The sequence below is a fragment of the Oryctolagus cuniculus genome, chromosome 9, assembly GCF_964237555.1.
Source record: "Oryctolagus cuniculus chromosome 9, mOryCun1.1, whole genome shotgun sequence".
Taxonomy (NCBI): Eukaryota; Metazoa; Chordata; class Mammalia; order Lagomorpha; family Leporidae; genus Oryctolagus; species Oryctolagus cuniculus.
In genome coordinates, this window is record NC_091440.1 from 3,617,898 (window position 1) to 3,636,533 (window position 18,636).

General features: G+C 50.2%; 1 protein-coding gene across 7 annotated transcripts in view; it reads right to left on the bottom strand.

The window, feature by feature from the left end:
• MYO16 (myosin XVI) overlaps window positions 1–18,636 on the bottom strand; it is a 697,134-nt gene that overhangs the window by 269,263 nt on the left and 409,235 nt on the right. For all 7 annotated transcript variants that reach the window (XM_070048580.1, XM_051849982.2, XM_051849978.2 and 4 more), the window contains one exon: window positions 11,493–11,640. In XM_070048580.1, coding sequence (XP_069904681.1) covers window positions 11,493–11,640 — 148 coding nt within the window. The remainder of the gene's footprint in view (window positions 1–11,492; window positions 11,641–18,636) is intronic.

An 18,636-nucleotide genomic window follows, 5' to 3' on the forward strand; every position in this document is an offset into this window, starting at 1 on the left:
GATCTTCCATCCACGAGTTCATGCCTCAAATGACCATACAGCCGCGACTGGGCCAACTGACCCCTCCCTGGGTGGGTGGCAGGCACTCGTGTACTTGAGCCAACACCTGCTGTCTCCCAGGAGCATCAGCAGGAAGCTGGATGGGAGGTGGAGTAGCCAGGACCCACACAGGCAGTGGGATACAGGACGTCGACCTTGCAAGCAGAGACCACCTGGCCGCACCCCAACACCGGTCCTGACAAAGACTTGTAAACAAATGGGATTTCTTGCCCTAGGGAAGAAGTGAAACAGGAAGTTCTAGAGCTGCTGGGTTGGTGCCTCTGTGAGAGACGTTCTGGAGCCTGCTCCAGGGACAGGCGCAGGGAAGCCACTGTCACTTCCCACTTCCGTCGTCGGAGCCTCTCACTTCGAAACCGCGTGGCCTTTCTTCCACGGACTCGGCTGGCGCACCTGCTGTGGACTCCGCTAGTGCACCGCACCTACCATGGACTCGGCTAGTGCACCTACCGCGGACTCGGCGAGCGCACCTACTATGGCCTCAGCTAGCGCACCCACCTAGGACTCAGCTGGCGCACCTACTGCGGACTCGGCTGGCGCACCCACCTAGGACTCGGCTGGCGCACCTGCTGCGGACTCGGCCAGTGCACCTAATGTGCTGTGCGTAGCTCACGGAGAGTAACCTGGAGGCTCCACCGAGGTGGAGACAGAGGCCCCAGACGACACTGGTGGATCCCAGTTCATCCATGGACCTTAAAGCCCTCACTGTGGCTTCTCACTATTTCCAGGAGACGATTAGTTCAGGAGTAGCCGCTCAGCCCAGCGGCTGCCTGTGTCCCTCGTCAGAGCACCCGGGTCTGGTTCCTGGTCTCCGCTCCTCGCTCCAGCTTCCAGCTAAGGCAGACCCTGGGAGGCAGCGTGCCAGCCCACGTGACTGGGTCCCTGTCCCTCACAAAGGAGACTCGGACTGACTCAGGCGTCAGCCCTGGCCCAGGGCGGGAACTTGCAGGCGTCTGGGCTGCGACCCAGAGGACTGGAGCTCTCCCTCTGTCTGTATCTCTCACTCTGCCTCTCAAATACAACGTTAAAAATTATTATTTCTGCTGCTGCCCATGACCCCGGTGGACAGAGCCGTCTCAGTAACCCTCGCCCAGCAAACTGCTAGGAGACTCACCCGGAGCTCGCACAGACCTGGCGCACGACGTGGGGTGGGGCCTGGCTCTCGGCGAGGCGAAGGCAGGCACAGAGGTGGCCTGAATTTCCCCAGGCCCCAGCCGGGGAGAGGCGGGTCCCGATTTAAACTCTGCGTGTTCATCCAGGACGGAGCTGCTTTTAGCAGCTCTCACATATTTACATCGAATATTCATGAATTGCAAAGACAGGCGCCCCATACCGAGGACATAAGCTCTCAAAATGTCAGCGCTGGTGAGATTTGACTCTCTAGGCCCACGGAGCTGGGATTCTGCTAAGAGCTCTTCATGTACATTGATTTTCGCAGTGTGGTTCCAGGGATGAGACCAAGAAATGCATTTCACCTTCCACGGTGCCCCACCACGTTCTATGTCCTGGCCACTACCAGGGAGACCTGGAAGTGCGTGTAGAACATGCTGATGAGACATGCTTCCACTGGTTCTGTCCAAGAGAAATGGCAAACAGACCCTGAGCCAGCAAGTGGCTGAGGCCAGGCTGGGGAAGATTCAGGCTGGGACACGGGTGATGCCCACCTGGGCTCCACAGAGCTCAGGTCAACTCATGTGGTAGGTGTGTCACGTGTGACGCAGGACAGCCCAGTGGACATGGTGGGGTGTGGCTGCCAACGCAGGGGGTCAGGATGTCCTACAGGGCAGGAAGCGCCCAGCCAGAGGGACCAGGAAAGAAAAAGACCCTGACCAGTGGGTCACTGATGACATTGGCTGGGCGGCCAGGACAGGGGCTGTCTGTGCGGCTGCATGGGCAGGTTTGGGCATCAGGAGAATAGGTCCCCCCGCCAAGCCTCCATGCATGTGCACACCCTCGTCTCTAAAATGGCAGCAGACACCTGAGCCACAGCCTGCACCCTCACTGGTCTAAGAGGTGGGAGCCACATTCCCGTCTACCGAGATCTGACAACCACGGCCGGCCAAGACGCGAGAGTCCTCGGAACCCATGGCCGCTCAGGGGCTCCACACAGTTGTCAATTCGGTACATACTAACTGATTTTAATCAGAGAGAGAGAGAGAGAGGGAGGGAGGGAGGGAGGGAGGGAGGGAGGGAGGGAGGGAGGGAGGGACTGAGGAGGGAGGAGGAGGGGAGGGCCCGGGCAGAAAGCAGGGTCTTCCTGTCCGGCCAGCAGCAAACACACTGGCCATTCCCAGACAGTGCCTTGCCCTGTGCTCTCAACAGGCAGCCAGGAGAGAGGCAGCAGGCCTGCCCCGTCTGCAGACCTGCACCAGCTCCACAGCACACCCTCAAACTCCCCATCCTAAACTTTCAGGGCACAAGTATGTCCTGGAACCCAGAGATGCTTAAGGCCACGCAATGCTGACATCCCTGTCAGATCTGGGACGGCTTCCTCTCATGAGACATTTGAAGGCTGGGGAAGAGAAGCCACACAGATGTGCAGAGAGACGCAGCAGGGTAGGTCTCATCACCATCAGTGCTTGCTTAGACTTTGCTGCTACCCGAGTCCTAAGTCGGTGTGTGGTTTCCAGAGCACTCTGAATCCTGGATTAGGAACAGGTGATGGAGGAGCAGACCTGATGTGTTTAAGTTCCTAACTGTACTCAAACCCCCCTCCCACCAAGTGTCCCACCTGGACACACAATGTCCACCCACCTGGCACAAGTGTGTTTATTGTGACTCAGCAAAGAACTACATCTCTGGCCGGCGCCGCGGCTCACCAGGCTAATCCCCCGCCTAGCGGCGCCGGCACACCGGGTTCTAGTCCTGGTTGGGGCACCGGATCCTGTCCCGGTTGCCCCTCTTCCAGGCCAGCTCTCTGCTGTGGCCCGGGAGTGCAGTGGAGGATGGCCCAAGTGCTTGGGCCCTGCACCCTATGGGAGACCAGGAGGAAGCACCTGGCTCCTGGCTTCGGATCAGTGCAGTGCACCAGCCATAGCGGCCATTTGGGGGGTGAACCAACGAACCAACGGAAGGAAGACCTTTCTCTCTGTCTCTCTCTCTCTCTCACTAACTCTGCCTGTCAAAAAAAAAAAAAAAAAAAGAAAGAAAGAAAGAAAGAAAGAAAGAAAGAAAGAAAGAAAGAAAGAAAGAAAGAACTACATCTTCCTCAACTGGGCCCCATCACCACTCCTCGGGGCAGCAGTGAGACAACCCGACAGACAGGGAGCTCTCTAAAGACACGGAGCAACCCCTCACCCTGGTCCCTAGAGCCCGGCCCTAGAGCTCTGCCACCTGCTGTCATCAAGGGCATAGCATTCATGTGGCAGAAAGGCAACGCTTATTAAAGATTTCTGAGCCAAAGGGTTTCCTGGTGAAACCGGAGCTGATGGAATGCCAATCCGAGGAGTGTCCAGTGTGAGGGCGGGGAGATAAGAAGCTGTGGGGGCAGGGGGCAGAGCATAGAGAGAGGTCAGCAGGGGCAGTGCCCGGCCTCGCACCTAAGGGACAAGGATGTGAGGGTGAGGGCTGTGGCGCCTCTGTACCAGTGTGTGGGACTGTCATAAGGAGCCGGCTGTGGCTGAACGGGATTTGATCTGCACCAGGACTCTCCACCCCAAAGCCGGCAGCATGAAGAGCACAGAGCTGGCCAGCAGCTTCATGGGCGGACTCTGACATAGGGAAGCGGGGGGCTGCTGGGGCTCTGCCATTGTTTGTACCCAACCGTCTCGTGCCCTAACTTCTGCCAAAAGGCTCCGGCTCCTGCCCTGGAGCTGCCTGACTCGGGAGCAGCAGGGACTGGCCGGAGACCCACGCGGGCCCCGCTGAGATGAATTCTTTGAGGGTTTTTCTCTGCAGCTCCTGAATGAGGGATGCCCAGGGCTGGCAGCGTTACTGGTCAGTGTTGGGAGACATGGGCACATGTCTGTGTGTGTGTGTGTGTGTGTGTGTGACAGACACACTGGGGAGGAAGCCTTGAGTCCTGATCTCACAGTCCCCCCGCCAAGCACTGCCTGGGGCCCTGCCATGGGCCCATCTTCTCCCACCCACACCCTCAGCATATCGGGCTTCCCCAATCGCGTAACACTTGGTATCTGACCCTCCCAAGCCAAGGATTTGCTGATCAACAGAACATCTAAGCCATGCATGTGTGGGTTTGGAATCTCTGTCTCACACTTCGACATTCACCCGCTAAATGTCCTTGAGAAAGGCACGCACCTATGCTACAGATTCATTAGACATAAAACGCCAGGCTGCCAGTAGCTCTTGGGTAAGGCTGTGAGGGTTAATGCAGGAGGCAGAGCCCAGAGCCCGAAATCCATCTGTCTGACTCTCTCTCTCTCTCTCTCTCTGCTTTCAGGTACACAGAGCTCTGCAAGGCCAATCAGAAGCTAGTGTTTCCTGTTGGCATTTCACAGTGAAAATCACCTGGTGATTTGTGCAGGTGACACCCACTCCCCCTTCTGTAATTGTTGCCTTGTTCTCTTCAGCTAGGGCAATAAAAGCTCTGTTAGTGCCAACTTTTTTTATTGTGTTACAAAATTTAAAAATGAACCAGAACTTCTTTTTTTAGTAGAGGTGACAAAGGGCAGAAGGTCATTAGCCAGCTTTACTCGCCATACTTTCTAAGTAAAAACATACACAGACTTCCACCCTGCACTTCTCCTATTCTTTCTTTAAACTTCACTGATGCAGGGCAGGAGGCATGGTGGGCACTGCTGGCTCACGGGCTGTGTGTTGGGGAAACAACACGGGGATAAGATTCACTCAGTACTCAGGTCTGGCCTGGGCTCCTGTGGACAGCTCTGTCTCCAGCCCCTAAGCCACAGGAAGGAATCCCCACCATGTGCCCCCTGCCTGGGTACCAGTGAGCATGGGAGTGAGGGGACAAGCACATGGACGGAGCCTGGAACTTGGGAAGCGCTCTATCACATGTCCTGATGGTGGCTGTCCCTCCCTCTGATGACCAGCCCGTGGGAAACATATTTAAAGCACCTCTCTCTTGAACTTCGGTCTTGGGAGCACCTTGAAGTTCTACTGCCTAAAACCTACAACTGCCTAAGCATCTGATCCTATCAAAAAATTATGCAGAATCACTTGCAATTAATTTCCTTTGCCTTTAAAAACAACATGTGCAATGTTATCAGATTAAGTTCAAAGTTCATAATAAACCATTAGCAAAAACCAAACAGTAGCTGGGAATTCATTCTGCAGCTTCTCGGATGACAGGTGCGCTCCTGGGCGGGGTCACAAGTTCAAACACTCGGTGAGTCAGCGTTTCCTTTCGCTGACACCGAGGTTAGGAGAAGGTCACAGGCTCTGAGTCAAAGGATCACTTGCTTTCAGCCTGTAATTCAAAATCTGACATATACACACACACACACACACACACATACATATATGTATATATATAAAAGTTATCACGCAGCACCACAAGAATTTGCATCAAGAATCAGTATAAAGGAAGATCACGACTGATTTCTTGGATTTAGGAGCCCAAGGCAGCTGGCACTAAACCTACAAAAGCTGTTGAAGGTAAGCCGGCGCCGTGGCTCAATAGGCTAATCCTCCACCTTGCGGCGCCGGCACACCGGGTTCTAGTCCCGGTTGGGGCGCCGGATTCTGTCCCGGTTGCCCCTCTTCCAGGCCAGCTCTCTGCTGTGGCCAGGGAGTGCAGTGGAGGATGGCCCAGGTGCTTGGGCCCTGCACCCCATGGGAGACCAGAAAAAGCACCTGGCTCCTGGCTCCTGCCAGAATCAGCGCGGTGCGCCGGCTGCAGCGGCGGCCATTGGAGGGTGAACCAACGGCAAAGGAAGACCTTTCTCTCTCTGTCTCTCTCTCTCACTGTCTACTCTGCCTGTCAAAAAAAAAAAAAAAAAAAAAAAAAAAAAAAAGCTGTTGAAGGTAGAATAAAGATAAGCAACAAATCAGCCCAGTTTTCACTAAACATGTTTCCAGGCACATAAACTACACCTATTCCCCAGGTGCCATGTTTATATTCCGTACAAAAAGGAAACACAGTCGTCCAGGAAGAAAAAATAATGTGGCGTGGGAAACACTGTAACTAAGGCGGAAACGCTCAGTGAGGGGCCGGCGCTGTTTGTTTGGGGCGGTTGTTTCCTTGGGTGCTGCTGACTTTGTGGCGAGCGCGCCATCTGCTGGCTGTTCCGGGTGCACGCAGACTCCGTGTGCTGACTGCGGCTGGGCAGGCAGGGGCACCAGGGACCACCAGTGTTGTTCTCATGGAGTTGAGCTGTCTGCACCGGCTGTTCCTACAGTCAGACAAAAGTGCTCCCTGCTTACTTTGAGTGCTGTTCTCAGATCAGAAACAGCAAGGTGTTTTTAGGTCTATGTTAACACTGACTCAAAGCTCCTTCCATTTTATGTGATACGTGGAAAACTTTTAGAGTTCCAGAAACAAAGTGAAAATCATGCTTGTGGCCTTAATTATAAACCCATCAGCGACAGCAACACTTTTCTTCCGAGTTCTGATTACGTAAGAAGATGTTCGTACGGAGAAGACCTTCGGCTCCGGTTACATGTTTGCACATCGCTTCACGTGGGTCAGGAGTTGTTAGGAATAAAGAGGAAGAAAGCTTTGAAGCAAGCATGCTGGCAATATGCTGGAGTGACTGAATGCACTTCATTAAGATGCTGCTCCAAGCTGCACTGTGTCGTGTGTCAGGACAGAGGCTGCGGGATACACAGATGCTGATGGACAGTCGAAATCCACTTAACAGAAATGTCAACGTCGTTCTAAACAAAATCAGCTGGGGCCCTTGCTGTGGCACAGACGGGTAAAGCCCTGGCCTGTGGCGCTCTCATCTGATACGGGCACTGGTTTGAGTCCCGGCAGCTCCATCCAATCCTGCTTCCTGGTAAAGCGCGTGGGAAAGCAGTGGAGGATGGCCCAAGTGCTTGGGCCCCTGCACCCACGTGGGAGACCTGGAGGAAGCTCCTGGCTCCTGGCTTCGGATTGGCGCAGATCCTCTTTTTTTCTCTCTGTCTCTACTTCTCTCTATAACTCTGTCTTTCAAATAAATAAATCTTAAAAAATAAAAAGAAAATCAGGTAACTAGCTCTGATGACAGTGCAAGCACTCTTAATAACAGCATATTATTATTTATGCATACCAGGCACTCTTCTTTATTTATTTGAAAGTCAGAGTTACAGAGAGGCAGAGAGAGAGAGAGAGACAGAGACAGAGAGAGAGACAGACAGAGAGAGAGGTCTTCCATCTGATGGTTCACTCCCCAGATGGCTGCAATGGCTGGAACTGTGCTGATCAGAAGCCAGGAGCCAGGAGATTCCTACAGGTCTCCCATGCAGGTGCAGGAGCCCAAGGACCTGGACCATCTTCCACTGCTTTTCCAGGTCATAGCAGAGAGCTGGATCAAAGCGGAGCAGCTGGTACTAGAATCGGCGCCCATATGGGATGCCAGCACTGCAGGCAGGGGCCTTACCCACTACGCCACAGCTCTGGCCCCATTTCTTTTTTATTTGAAAGTCAGAGTTACAGAGAGGCAGAGGAGGAGACCAGGCACTCTTAACCACAGCATGCTGCCAGCAAAGCTTCGGCATTGCGCGCATAGAGATCTGGCAGCAAGACTCCCCATGAAGGGTTTGTGAAAGTTTAGAAAGCCAGCAAGGCCAGGTCTGTATTTCTGATAGTAAACAAATCAAAGATTAGATCTGAACCCAGATTCAAATAACAAACTAATATGAACTCCACAGGCCTCTCCAGCCCTGTAAAATGTGAAGATCCAGTAACACGGACACAACCACAACACACGGGGTGTGCAGCTTGGGGCTGCAAGACAAACCGCTGCCTTACCATAAAGAGTGAATTTTGCTCCTGTCATTGCACAAGGGTTCTGATGCCTTTATGAACCTGGAGTGATGATGGCATTTTTTATTGGAAAATGTTGTTTTATATTCTTAATACTGTTAATAAAAAAAACTGCTTTGTTCGGGGGAATTGAATTATTCATGACTCCTGAGTTCTTTCCCGCTGGAACGCCTCACAAAAGCACTCCTGACAGTTTGACTTTCTAAATAGCCTAAATGATTCCAAACCCTCTTGCTAAAAGAAACCATTGTCAAGAACGGAAGTTCAATAGAGGGATCTTTGTTTTCTCGCACACACTTCAAAAGACGCGTCCAAGCCACAGACCAAGAAGTGAAACGTCTCCTTGAATGGCAGGTTACATCACTGCTCCGGATTCTCCCATGGCTGTTTGTCCCCGCTTGCCAAGGACACGTGGGGGCACACGTCACTGCATGTGCAGCCACAAAGCACACGAATGCTTGTGCGTGGACACAGCACACCCCCAGGGCTGGGGAACTCTCTCTGCCAAGCCCATTCGGGTGTTTATACCACCATTCATGGGCCACAGAAAACAATCCGCTTGAAAAACAAACCCGTTACGGCTGTACTGAAATTTGAGTCTGGACTTGGGGTTGCCTTGGCAGGGTCACTCCGGATGCTTTTGTGGGCGGGACATTTCCCATCCCTGCAACCAGTGTCTGCTCCCGACTTGCAGCTCTGGCCGGTGAGAAACATGGGGCAGAGAAATGCAAACCTCCAGGCCACCGTATCTGACCCAGTGCTTGAGTGCATAGCTGTTCAAGGCGGAAAAAGAAAAGGGGTCTTCAGGAACTCTGTGCAAAGTGCCCATCTAGCCAAGGCCACGCATAGATTTCTATTTTTTATACCACAGTACACCTATCCGCTACCTCATTTTTTAAAATTTTTTTTTATTTTTATTTTTTTGACAGGCAGAGTGGACAGTGAGAGAGAGACAGAGAAAGGTCTTCCTTTGCCGCTGGTTCACCCTCCAATGGCTGCCGCGGCTGGCGCGCTGCAGCCAGTGCACCGTGCTGATCCGATGGCAAGAGCCGGGTGCTTCTCCTGGTCTCCCATAGGGTGCAGGGCCCAAGCACCTGGGCCATCCTCCACTGCACTCCCTGGCCACAGCAGAGAGCTGGCCTGGAAGAGGGGCAACCGGGACAGAATCCGGCGCCCCGACCGGGACTAGAACCCGGTGTGCCGGCGCCGCAAGGTGGAGGATTAGCCTAGTGAGCCGCGGCGCCGGCCACGCTACCTCATTTTTTGCGCACACTTTTTGAGTTTCTGTCAGGTGATGTATTCGTGTCAGTACAAACTTTCTAAAATTTTTATTAATTCATAGAGAACAGATTTCATGCATCCCACAGACACATTTCTAGGAAGAGAACCACACTTCCTTCCCTCCACCCCTCTCCTTCTTTCCTTTTTTCCCTTTAATTTTTGCAGAAACCTAATTTCACTCCACCCTGTAGTCACAGGCACAACGCACCACTAAGCATAATATTCAGCTTCTTCATGGCTCTGGGTTTGATTTCCTCGGACGCAAAACGAGGGACTTTGATGCGAAAACTTTCTGATATCCTAGAAGTGAGGAGTTTCCAACACTTTGTCATCACTTTGACACTGATGCTTTCCTTCAAATCTCTGCTGTGTTTAGGGGACGGTGACCCCCATAATGGTCTTCCTCTTTAACCACTTTTGTCCCACTCAACATGACATCATGCCTATGCCCGGATGTAACATTTTCACTGGAATTCAGCGGTAACCCTTAGTGAGGCAGTGGTAAATCTGTCTCTGGTCCTTTCCTCTCTTTCCCGACCCCACCCTGCCATCCTCCACACCTCACAGCCACGGTGCACACCCCGGCCCTGTCTCTCCCTGCCCAGAGAAGGACCCAGCCTCCTACTAGCCTCGCCATCTCTGTGCGTGACACCTGCTGTTGCCAGGCCAGTCGCAGGAGTCCTTTCAGACATATGCCTTCCCCTCACGTCCGTGTGTGGTTCTTGCTGACGTCCCACCCTGTCTACCCCGAGAACCTCACCTTCGTGTCCCCACACCTCACCCCCACACCGCTGTCGCATCCCCAGCTTCTGATGTCCCAAGAGCTGCGTCTCTGCTTCTAGCTGTGACAACAGAGACAGCCCACTGACGTGGAGTCACCGTCAACGTGAACACCGATTCCTCCCACACTCAGGGTCCCAGTCACGCGGGGTCACTCCCACCATGAAATCCAAATCTCCACCCGCACGGTCCTTTCTGTGTTGCTGTCCTCTCCCTCATCGACTCCTGCCACACCCCTGCCTGCCTGCAGCTCCCCACACCCAGGGCCTTCCCTCAGAGCCCGTCTGCCATACATCTCCTCTGATGCTGCCCCTAGAGCTGTGCCGGGCCCACAGGGGTCTGCACTCCAGCCCCCCACCACAGGAAAGGAGTCCTCCTCCCCCAAGGAACCCAGCTCCATCAGGACCCCAGTGTCGCCTCTGTCCCCAACCCTGATCTGATTTTCACCGTATCACCCACGTCCCACACTTCCCCTACCAGATCATAACAGAGTAAGAGGACAAATCAACAGAGCAGGCTTGGGGGCATCTGGGCAAGGTTTCCTGCAGGCTACAGCTAGGCTGTGTGTGTGCACAGGGCCAGCTGCCAGCTGCTTCCTCTGCCCCAACCTCGCAGGGCCACTGCCTTGGCCATGGGCAAGCCCAGAGAGGGAAGCAGTTCTCCAAGTGCGACTGTGTGTGGGCTGCTCTATCCTAGCCTGTATTTTTTCTCACAAACCCACCTCATCCTTCAAGATCCAGCCACCAAGGGGGATTAAGAGCAACCCGAAGCAAACCTCCCCCCTCTCTGAGGCACAGTTCTCCACCCCCGCCGTGGAATTCGCCCCTGAGGGTGGATGGATCAGGGGCTGGATCTCTCCTCCTGTCCCCTGCACTCTGACTTTGCTGCTGAGTGAGCTTGGCCTCCCTTGCTGTTTCTGGTCTCCATCCTCACCTAAGTGCACTGGTCCTTGTGGGCACACGCAGCCGGCTGCCAGGAATGCAGCTCCCTCCTGAGTCTCCGCCCACTCCCACGAGCCCTATGCCTGCTCCTTAGAACACAAATGCTTTCTGCCTCAGAGAGGAAGCCCCAACCCCTTCAGTTCCCATGAGTTGTGTGTCCTAATCTGTGATGTAGCCTGTTCCATCATTCACAAGTAATTTCTTAAATAATATCTACCAGTCATCTCAAAACACAACCAAAGACCAGGAACACACTATTCATTGTACCTCCAAAATACCCCAAGGAAAAGTTCCTACACGTGCCAGGATTTTTCAGTCTGATCTGAAATCTAGTAAAACAGGAAGCTTCATTTATACACACACAGAACGCTTCCAAGACATTCAACAATTACAACCCTGTCACAGGAACTGTTCTATTCTAACTGTATCCAACATTTCTTCAAGTCATCGACTCCTCTCCGGAGAATAAGGAGTCCCTTTAAGACCACTCAATTGCAGTCACAACGTGAAGGCAGAACTCTTAGGTAGCAAACTGCATCACTCACCGGTGTGCACCCACATGGTGCAGGTGAAGTCCGTATTTCTCTTCAGCAGATAACCCATCCATCAGCAGGTAGAAAATGAGAAAGTTGCTCTGGCCGACGGGTTGGGACACAAGTCTGGACCTCTCTAGCATGTACGTCCACACTCTGGCTGGTTGAGAAAAGGAGAGTCACCCTGTTAGCCGGCATGGTAGTGCACTTCCATAGACTGACACACACTAATACAGGGAGATCATTCTGCACTGTCTTTCCCAACACAGAACCTTTTTTCTCCATCATAGTTTGTGTGGGTTCCATGTTGCATTGGCAATCTTTTGGATATATTTGGTAAAACATAACGTGGTATTAAAAGCAAATTCATCTACCTTTTTGCTTGTTGAACATGGCTACTAGACATTCTGATTACTGATGCATTTCTCATTACACGTCTATCAGACAGCACTGGCCTAAGCAGACAGATGTTGTTCAATAAACATTTGTTGAAGTAATGATAAATATCTTTCGCATAGATCATTGCTCTATTATTTCTCCTGAAGGAAAGTGGATGATGAAATCAGAACGTGCACAGAGAAATTTTCCCATGTGTGACTGCTCTCTGCTCCTTCATGTTCAAACATGGAACTTAAAAGAAAAAAAGGCTTCATTTTCTAGAGCAATTTTAGGTTCCCAGAAACATTAAGCAGGAGGCACTGAGTATTCCAAGGGGACCCAGTCGCCCCCTCTGTCACCGACCTCCTGGGCTTGCCTGGTCTATTTGTTAATGGATGCGAGGGTATCAATGCACTCTCATTAGCAACAGCCCAAGGTGCACCCTGTGTTGTGCAGTTAGGAAGTGCTGAGAAATTCCTGACGGACGTGACGGCCCCTCGACAGGATCCACGGGACACGTCGTCCCTGTGCCTCGGCTGCTCGGTCACCCCCTCACACACACACCCCTGGCCAACGCAGATTTCTCACGATGTCCACATGTCCCACTCTGCCATAACGTCATGAAGTCGGACTCACACGCAGCTTTCTCACACTGGTTTCTTTGGCTTTGTAACACACATCTGAGATTCACTGGTGTCCGTCCATGACTTGGTAGCGCACATTTAAATTGGTGAGAAACATCTCATTGTACGAGCGCACCACGGCGGATTTACTCACTGAGCTACTGAAGAACAGCCCCCCGTTTCCAGTGAATCAAGCTGCGGGAAACGCCAACACCCAAAGTCCGCCTGGACGTTAAGTTCTCATTGCATTTGGGTAAAAGCCAAGAACGACTCCTGATCACACAAGAAGTCTCTGGTGAGAAACTGGGCAATTCTCTCTTTCCTGCAGTGAATGCGTGTCCTGCTGCTGCATGTTCTGGCTGGCCCGGGGGTTGTCAGTGTTTGGGGCTTCCATCATTCTGATAGATGTGAGGTTGTCTTGTTGCTGTTTTAACTTGTCAGAGCCTAAGGATGTATGTACCACGTTGACAAAGTGTTCTCATGCGCTTATCTGTCTTCTCTATGCATTCTGGATGAGCTGTCTGCACATTTTTAGAAGTTTTGTTGTTCATTTTCCTGTTGTTGAGTTTTTTTTTTAACTTTTATTTAATGAATATAAATTTCCAAAGTACAGCTTATGGAATACAATGCCCCCCCGTAACTTCCCTCCCACCCGCAACCCTGCCCTTTCCCTCTCCCTCTCCCCTTCCATTCACATCAAGATTCATTTTCAATTCTCTTTATATACAGAAGATCAGTTTAGCATACATTAAGTAAAGATTTCAACAGTTTGCACCCACATAGAAACACAAAGTGAAAAATACTGTTTGAGTACTAGTTATAGCATTAAGTCACAATGTACAGCATATTAAGGACAGAGATCCTACATGAGAAGTAAGTGCACAGTGACTCCTGTTGTTGACTTAACAAATTGACACTCTTGTTTATGGCATCAGTAATCCCCCTAGGCTCTTGTCATGAGCTGCCAAGGCTATGGAAGCCCCCTGAGTTCACCAACTCTGATCATATTTAGACAAGGCCATGGTCAAAGTGGAAGTTCTCTCCTCCCTTCAGAGAAAGGTACCTCCTTCTTTGATGACCCGTTCTTTCCACTGGGATCTCACTCGCAGAGATCTTTCATGTAGGTTTTTTTTTTTTTTTTGCCAGAGTGTTTTGGCTTTCCATGCCTGTAATACTCTCATGGGCCTTTCAGCCAGATCCGCGTGCCTTAAGGGCTGATTCTGAGGCCAGAGTGCTGTTTAGGACATCTGCCATTCTATGGGTCTGCTGTGTATCTCGCTTCCCATGTTGGATCGTTCTCTCCCTTTTTTAATCTATCAGCTAGTATTTGCAGACACTATTCTTGTTTATGTGATCCCTTTGGTTCTTAGTCCTATCATTATGATCAATTGTGAACAGAAATTGATCACCGGGACTAGTGAGATGGCATTGGTACATGTCACCTTGATGGGATTGAATTGGAATCCCCTGGTATGTTTCTAACTCTACCGTTTGAGGTAAGTCAGCTTGAGCATGTCCCGAATTGCACATCTCTTCCCTCTCTTATTCCCACTCTTATATTCAACAGCGATCACTTTTCAGTTAAGTTTCAACACTTGAGAATAACTGTGTATTGATTACAGTATTCAACCAAAAGTATTAAGTAGAACAAATCAACAAAAAAAAAATACTAAGAGGGATAACATATTAAGTTGTTCATCAACAGTCAGGGTGAGGGCTGATCAAGTCACCGTTTCTCACAGTGTTCATTTCACTTTAACAGGTTACTAACTGAGCACCAAAAAGGAAACCTGTTGTTGAGCTTTAAGAAGTCTTTATCAAGTACATGCTTTGCAAATATCTCCCCCCCTCCAGCCTATCACTTCACTCTCTTAGTGTCTTTCATAGAGCAAACTGTTTTCATTTTAATGAAGTCCAGCCTACAAATTAATTCTTCGATAGATTAAGCCTCTGGTGCTGTATCTGAAATGTTCCCTCTGGGTAGTGGGTGTTGTGAACAGTGAGTTAAGTGCCCAAAGGAATGTGTGGATACAGTAACAGAGTGCTGGCTTGAGTCCTAACGACTTTACCTCCACTCCAGCTCTGTGCTAATGCACCCAGGGAGGCAGCAGATGACGGCTCAAAAGCTGAGGCCCCGTACGGGAGACTTGAGTGGAGTTTCAGGCTCCTGGCTTTGACCTGTCCCTGTCCTGGCTATTGTGATCATTTGGAGAGTGAATCAGTGAATGGAAGCTCACTCTCTCTTTCTCTCTCTCTCTCTCTCTCTCTCTCACACACACACACACACACAGTCTTTCAAGTAGATGGAAGGAAATAAAAAGTAAACGTTTAGAAGAACAAAACACAAAGTTACCTAGAATCTTTCCTAGGTTGCCTTCTAAAAGTGTCATATTTTTGCTTTTATATTTAGGTTTAGGATCTATTCTGAATCCATCTCTGGAAATGTTTACATGTCTAGATTCTCTTTCTTCCATGGATGCATCCTGCTGTCCCGGCATAGTTCGTTGAAAGACTGTCCTCTCTTCACTGCATGTCCTTGTCCTGAAATCGAGAGGAGGTGGCTGATGTCTGTGTGGCTCCTTTCCTTGGCCCTCTATTGAGCTCTACTGGTGTAGGTGTCTGAGCTGTCACCAATACCACACCACCTTTTCATGCTGTTATGAGTCTTGATGTGGGTGGGCTCATCCCTCAGTTCTCTGGTTCTTCTAGGTATCTCTTACCTCTCTCAATAAACAGAATCAGTTTGATATCATCCACAAAGAAACTCCGTGGATTTTTGTTTTTGAAGATTTACGTATTTAATTGAGAGACAGAGTTATAGAGGGAGAGAGAGACACATACAGAGAGAGAGTCTTCTACCTGTTAATTCACCCCCTAAATGGTCTCAATGGCCAGAGCTGGCCGATCTGAAGCCAGGAGCCAGGAGCTTTTTCCAGTCTCCCACGTGGGTGCAGGGAATAGCAGAGAGCTATATCAGAAGAAGACAGGAACTGGCCCCCATATGGAACACCAGGGCCACAGGTGGAGGCTTAGCCTACTACACACAGCGCCGGCCCCATCCCTGGGATTTTGGGTGAAACTGTTTTGAATCAATCAGTGTATTCTGGAAGAACTCATATTCACAATGTCATGCATTCCTTTTCTTAAACCTCTGGTCGTTTGGATTTTCTTTGACTTCTTGTGTCAGAGATTTTACTTTTTCTTGTATAGATTTTGTGTGTATTTTATTAGATTTATGACTTTCATTTTTTGGATGATACTGTAAAATGTTAACCTCAAATTCTAACTCTTCACCGCTGATCTATAGGAAGGTGAATGACTTTTGTATTTTAACCTGGTATCCTGTAACCTTGTTACAAATGCTCATTATTTTTCGCTTTTTTTGTAAAGTCTTTCAGGTTTTCTATGTAAATGATCATGCCCTCTATAAAGGTTGATTTCCTTCTTCACTTATCTTATTGCATTAGCTAGAATCTCCACTGCAATGCTAAAAAGTAAAATGCTAAAAAGTAAAAAACAAGTGGGGAGAGGGCACATCCTGTCATTTCCCATGTCCACCAGAGAATGTGGTGCACAAAAATAGTCTGAAATAAGGCTTTGCCCTGAAGACCAAAGTGGCGAGAGAAGCTTCAGAGCCTCCTTCATTCATGCCCACAACGTGAAAGTGCCCGCCATGTTGCCCTGTTGCGTATGAACCAACGCTCTTCGTGAAGGGCTGTGCTGTAGGCACTCGCAAGTGTTACTGGCAAGTGAGTCAGGGTTGCATGTGTTTGCACTACTAAAGCCTAGCACTGTAGACAACAGTCTCTCTCTCGCTGCTGGTGATACTGGAAGAATCTCACTGCAGCAAATGCAAACTGGTACAGAGAATTATTTTAGAAACGTTTCAAGGACTAGCCCGGAATTACAAAACTGGGCTACATTAAGTTCCATTGGTGGTAGATAGCAGAGAGATGATTCAAGAGCAAAGTTCATGCCCCTTTAGGGGGTGAGACGGGCGCTGTTTCCGTGACCAACACGTGCCCAGTGGCGCAGTGCCCAGTCGTCCTCCTGTGTCATTATGACCTCACACTCACAGAAAAAAATCTCAATATGTAATACCGGTTATTTTTATTCTCTGCTTTCAAAACATGACAAAAGAAGACAAAAGGTAGCCCACAGCATAAGTACAGTGTTGAGACTTATTTCACGCTGGCTGAACGATGCTAAGGGTGCAATACAGCGACTGGAGCCTCAGCTTTGCTTCCCAAGCTGGACGGCAACACAGAAGCCCGTGGTGATCCACAGGATGGTTTCAAGTCTGCCCTGCAGGAAATGCTATGGTTTCCGGGGCAATCTTTGCACTTGAATAGAAGTTTATTCTTGTCCTTGTGAGTGGTCAGTAAAAATTAGCTGTTTGAATTTTTAATGCAAATATGACTGTCAGTTCCTTTTTGAAATAAGAATTCACCTGACAATTTTTTTTTTATCAAAGGGTGGTAGAAAGATAATGGATGCAATTATTCCTGCATTTGAACTACAAAAAAATCCCTTGTAATGAATCTGGAAAAAATTATCCTATAGCCCAGTCTCAGCAAAACTTAGAGGGCTCTCTGTCTTGCTTTTAGATAGCAACTCTCAGCATTAAAAACAACCTCAGGCCGGTGCTGCAGCTCACTAGGCTAATCCTCTGCCTGCGGCGCGGGCACCCCGGGTTCTAGTCCTGGTCAGGGCACCGGTTCTGTCCCGGTTGCCCCTCTTCCAGGCCAGCTCTCTGCTGTGGCCCGGGAGTGCAGTGGAGGATGGCCCAAGTGCTTGGGCCCTGCACCCCATGGGAGACCAGGAGAAGTACCTGGCTCCTGCCTTCGGAGCAGTGCAGTGCGCCGGCCGTATTGGCCATTTGGGGGGTGAACCAATGGGGGGAAGACCTTTCTGTCTGTCTCTACACTGTCTAACTCTGCCTGTCAAAAAAAAAAAAACCCTCAGAATTAATATTCCCCCAGCTAAGAAAGCCTGGCTTATTAAACGAGTTTCAGAACAGTCAGCATGGAGGTGTAAAGAAAGTTTCTTTCAAAATCTCTTTAATTCATGACTTAACACTCCAGGAGAGTTTAAGATTACAATGGAGGCCGGCACCGCGGCTCACTAGGCTAATCCTCCGCCTAGCGGCGCCGGCACACCGGGTTCTAGTCCCAGTCGGGGCGCCGGATTCTGCCCGGTTGCCCCTCTTCCAGGCCAGCTCTCTGCTGTGGCCAGGGAGTGCAGTGGAGGATGGCCCAGGTGCTTGGGCCCTGCACCCCATGGGAGACCAGGAAAAGCACCTGGCTCCTGGCTCCTGCCATCGGATCAGCGCGGTGCGCCGGCCGCAGCGCGCCGGCCGCGGCGGCCATTGGAGGGTGAACCAACGGCAAAGGAAGACCTTTCTCTCTGTCTTTCTCTCTCACTGTCCACTCTGCCTGTCAAAAAAATTAAAAAAATAAAAAAAAAGATTACAATGGAGACAGTGCTGATTTCAACTTCAGTGTGTGTGCACACATGTTAGAGTGCCTGTTCATGTGCACATATGAGAGTATGTGTATGGGAGAGCATACACATGTGTATCCATGTGTATGTGTGAGAATGTGTGCAATGCATGTAATTGCACATATGTGAGTACACAGCATTGTGTGTGTCCATGCAGGTGTGTAGTGTACATATACATGTGAGAATGTATGCACTTTTCTGAGTGTGTGCACGTGTGTGCATGTGAGAATGTGTGCACACATCCCATGAATGTTTACACAGGTCATCATTTCAAACTAAAGTCTTCATTTCTGAATTTTCTTTCATTTTTCTTTTTTCATTTCAAAAATATGTATTTATTTGAAAGTCAGAGCTATAGAAAGAGGGAGAGATAAAGAGAGAGGTCTTCCATCTGCTGCTTCACTCCCCAAACGGCCACGATGGCCAGAGTTGAACCAGGCCAAAGCCAGAAGCAAGAAGCCAGAAACCAGGAGCTTCACCCAGGTCTCCCTTAGGGGAGCAGTAGCCCAGGTGCTTGGGCCATCTTTCGCTGCTTTTCCAGGATATTAACAGGGAGCTGGATCAGAAGTGGAGCAGCCAGGACACAAACAGGCACCAATATGGAATCCCAGTGTCCCAGGTGGAGGCTTTACCTGCTACCCCACATGCCAGTC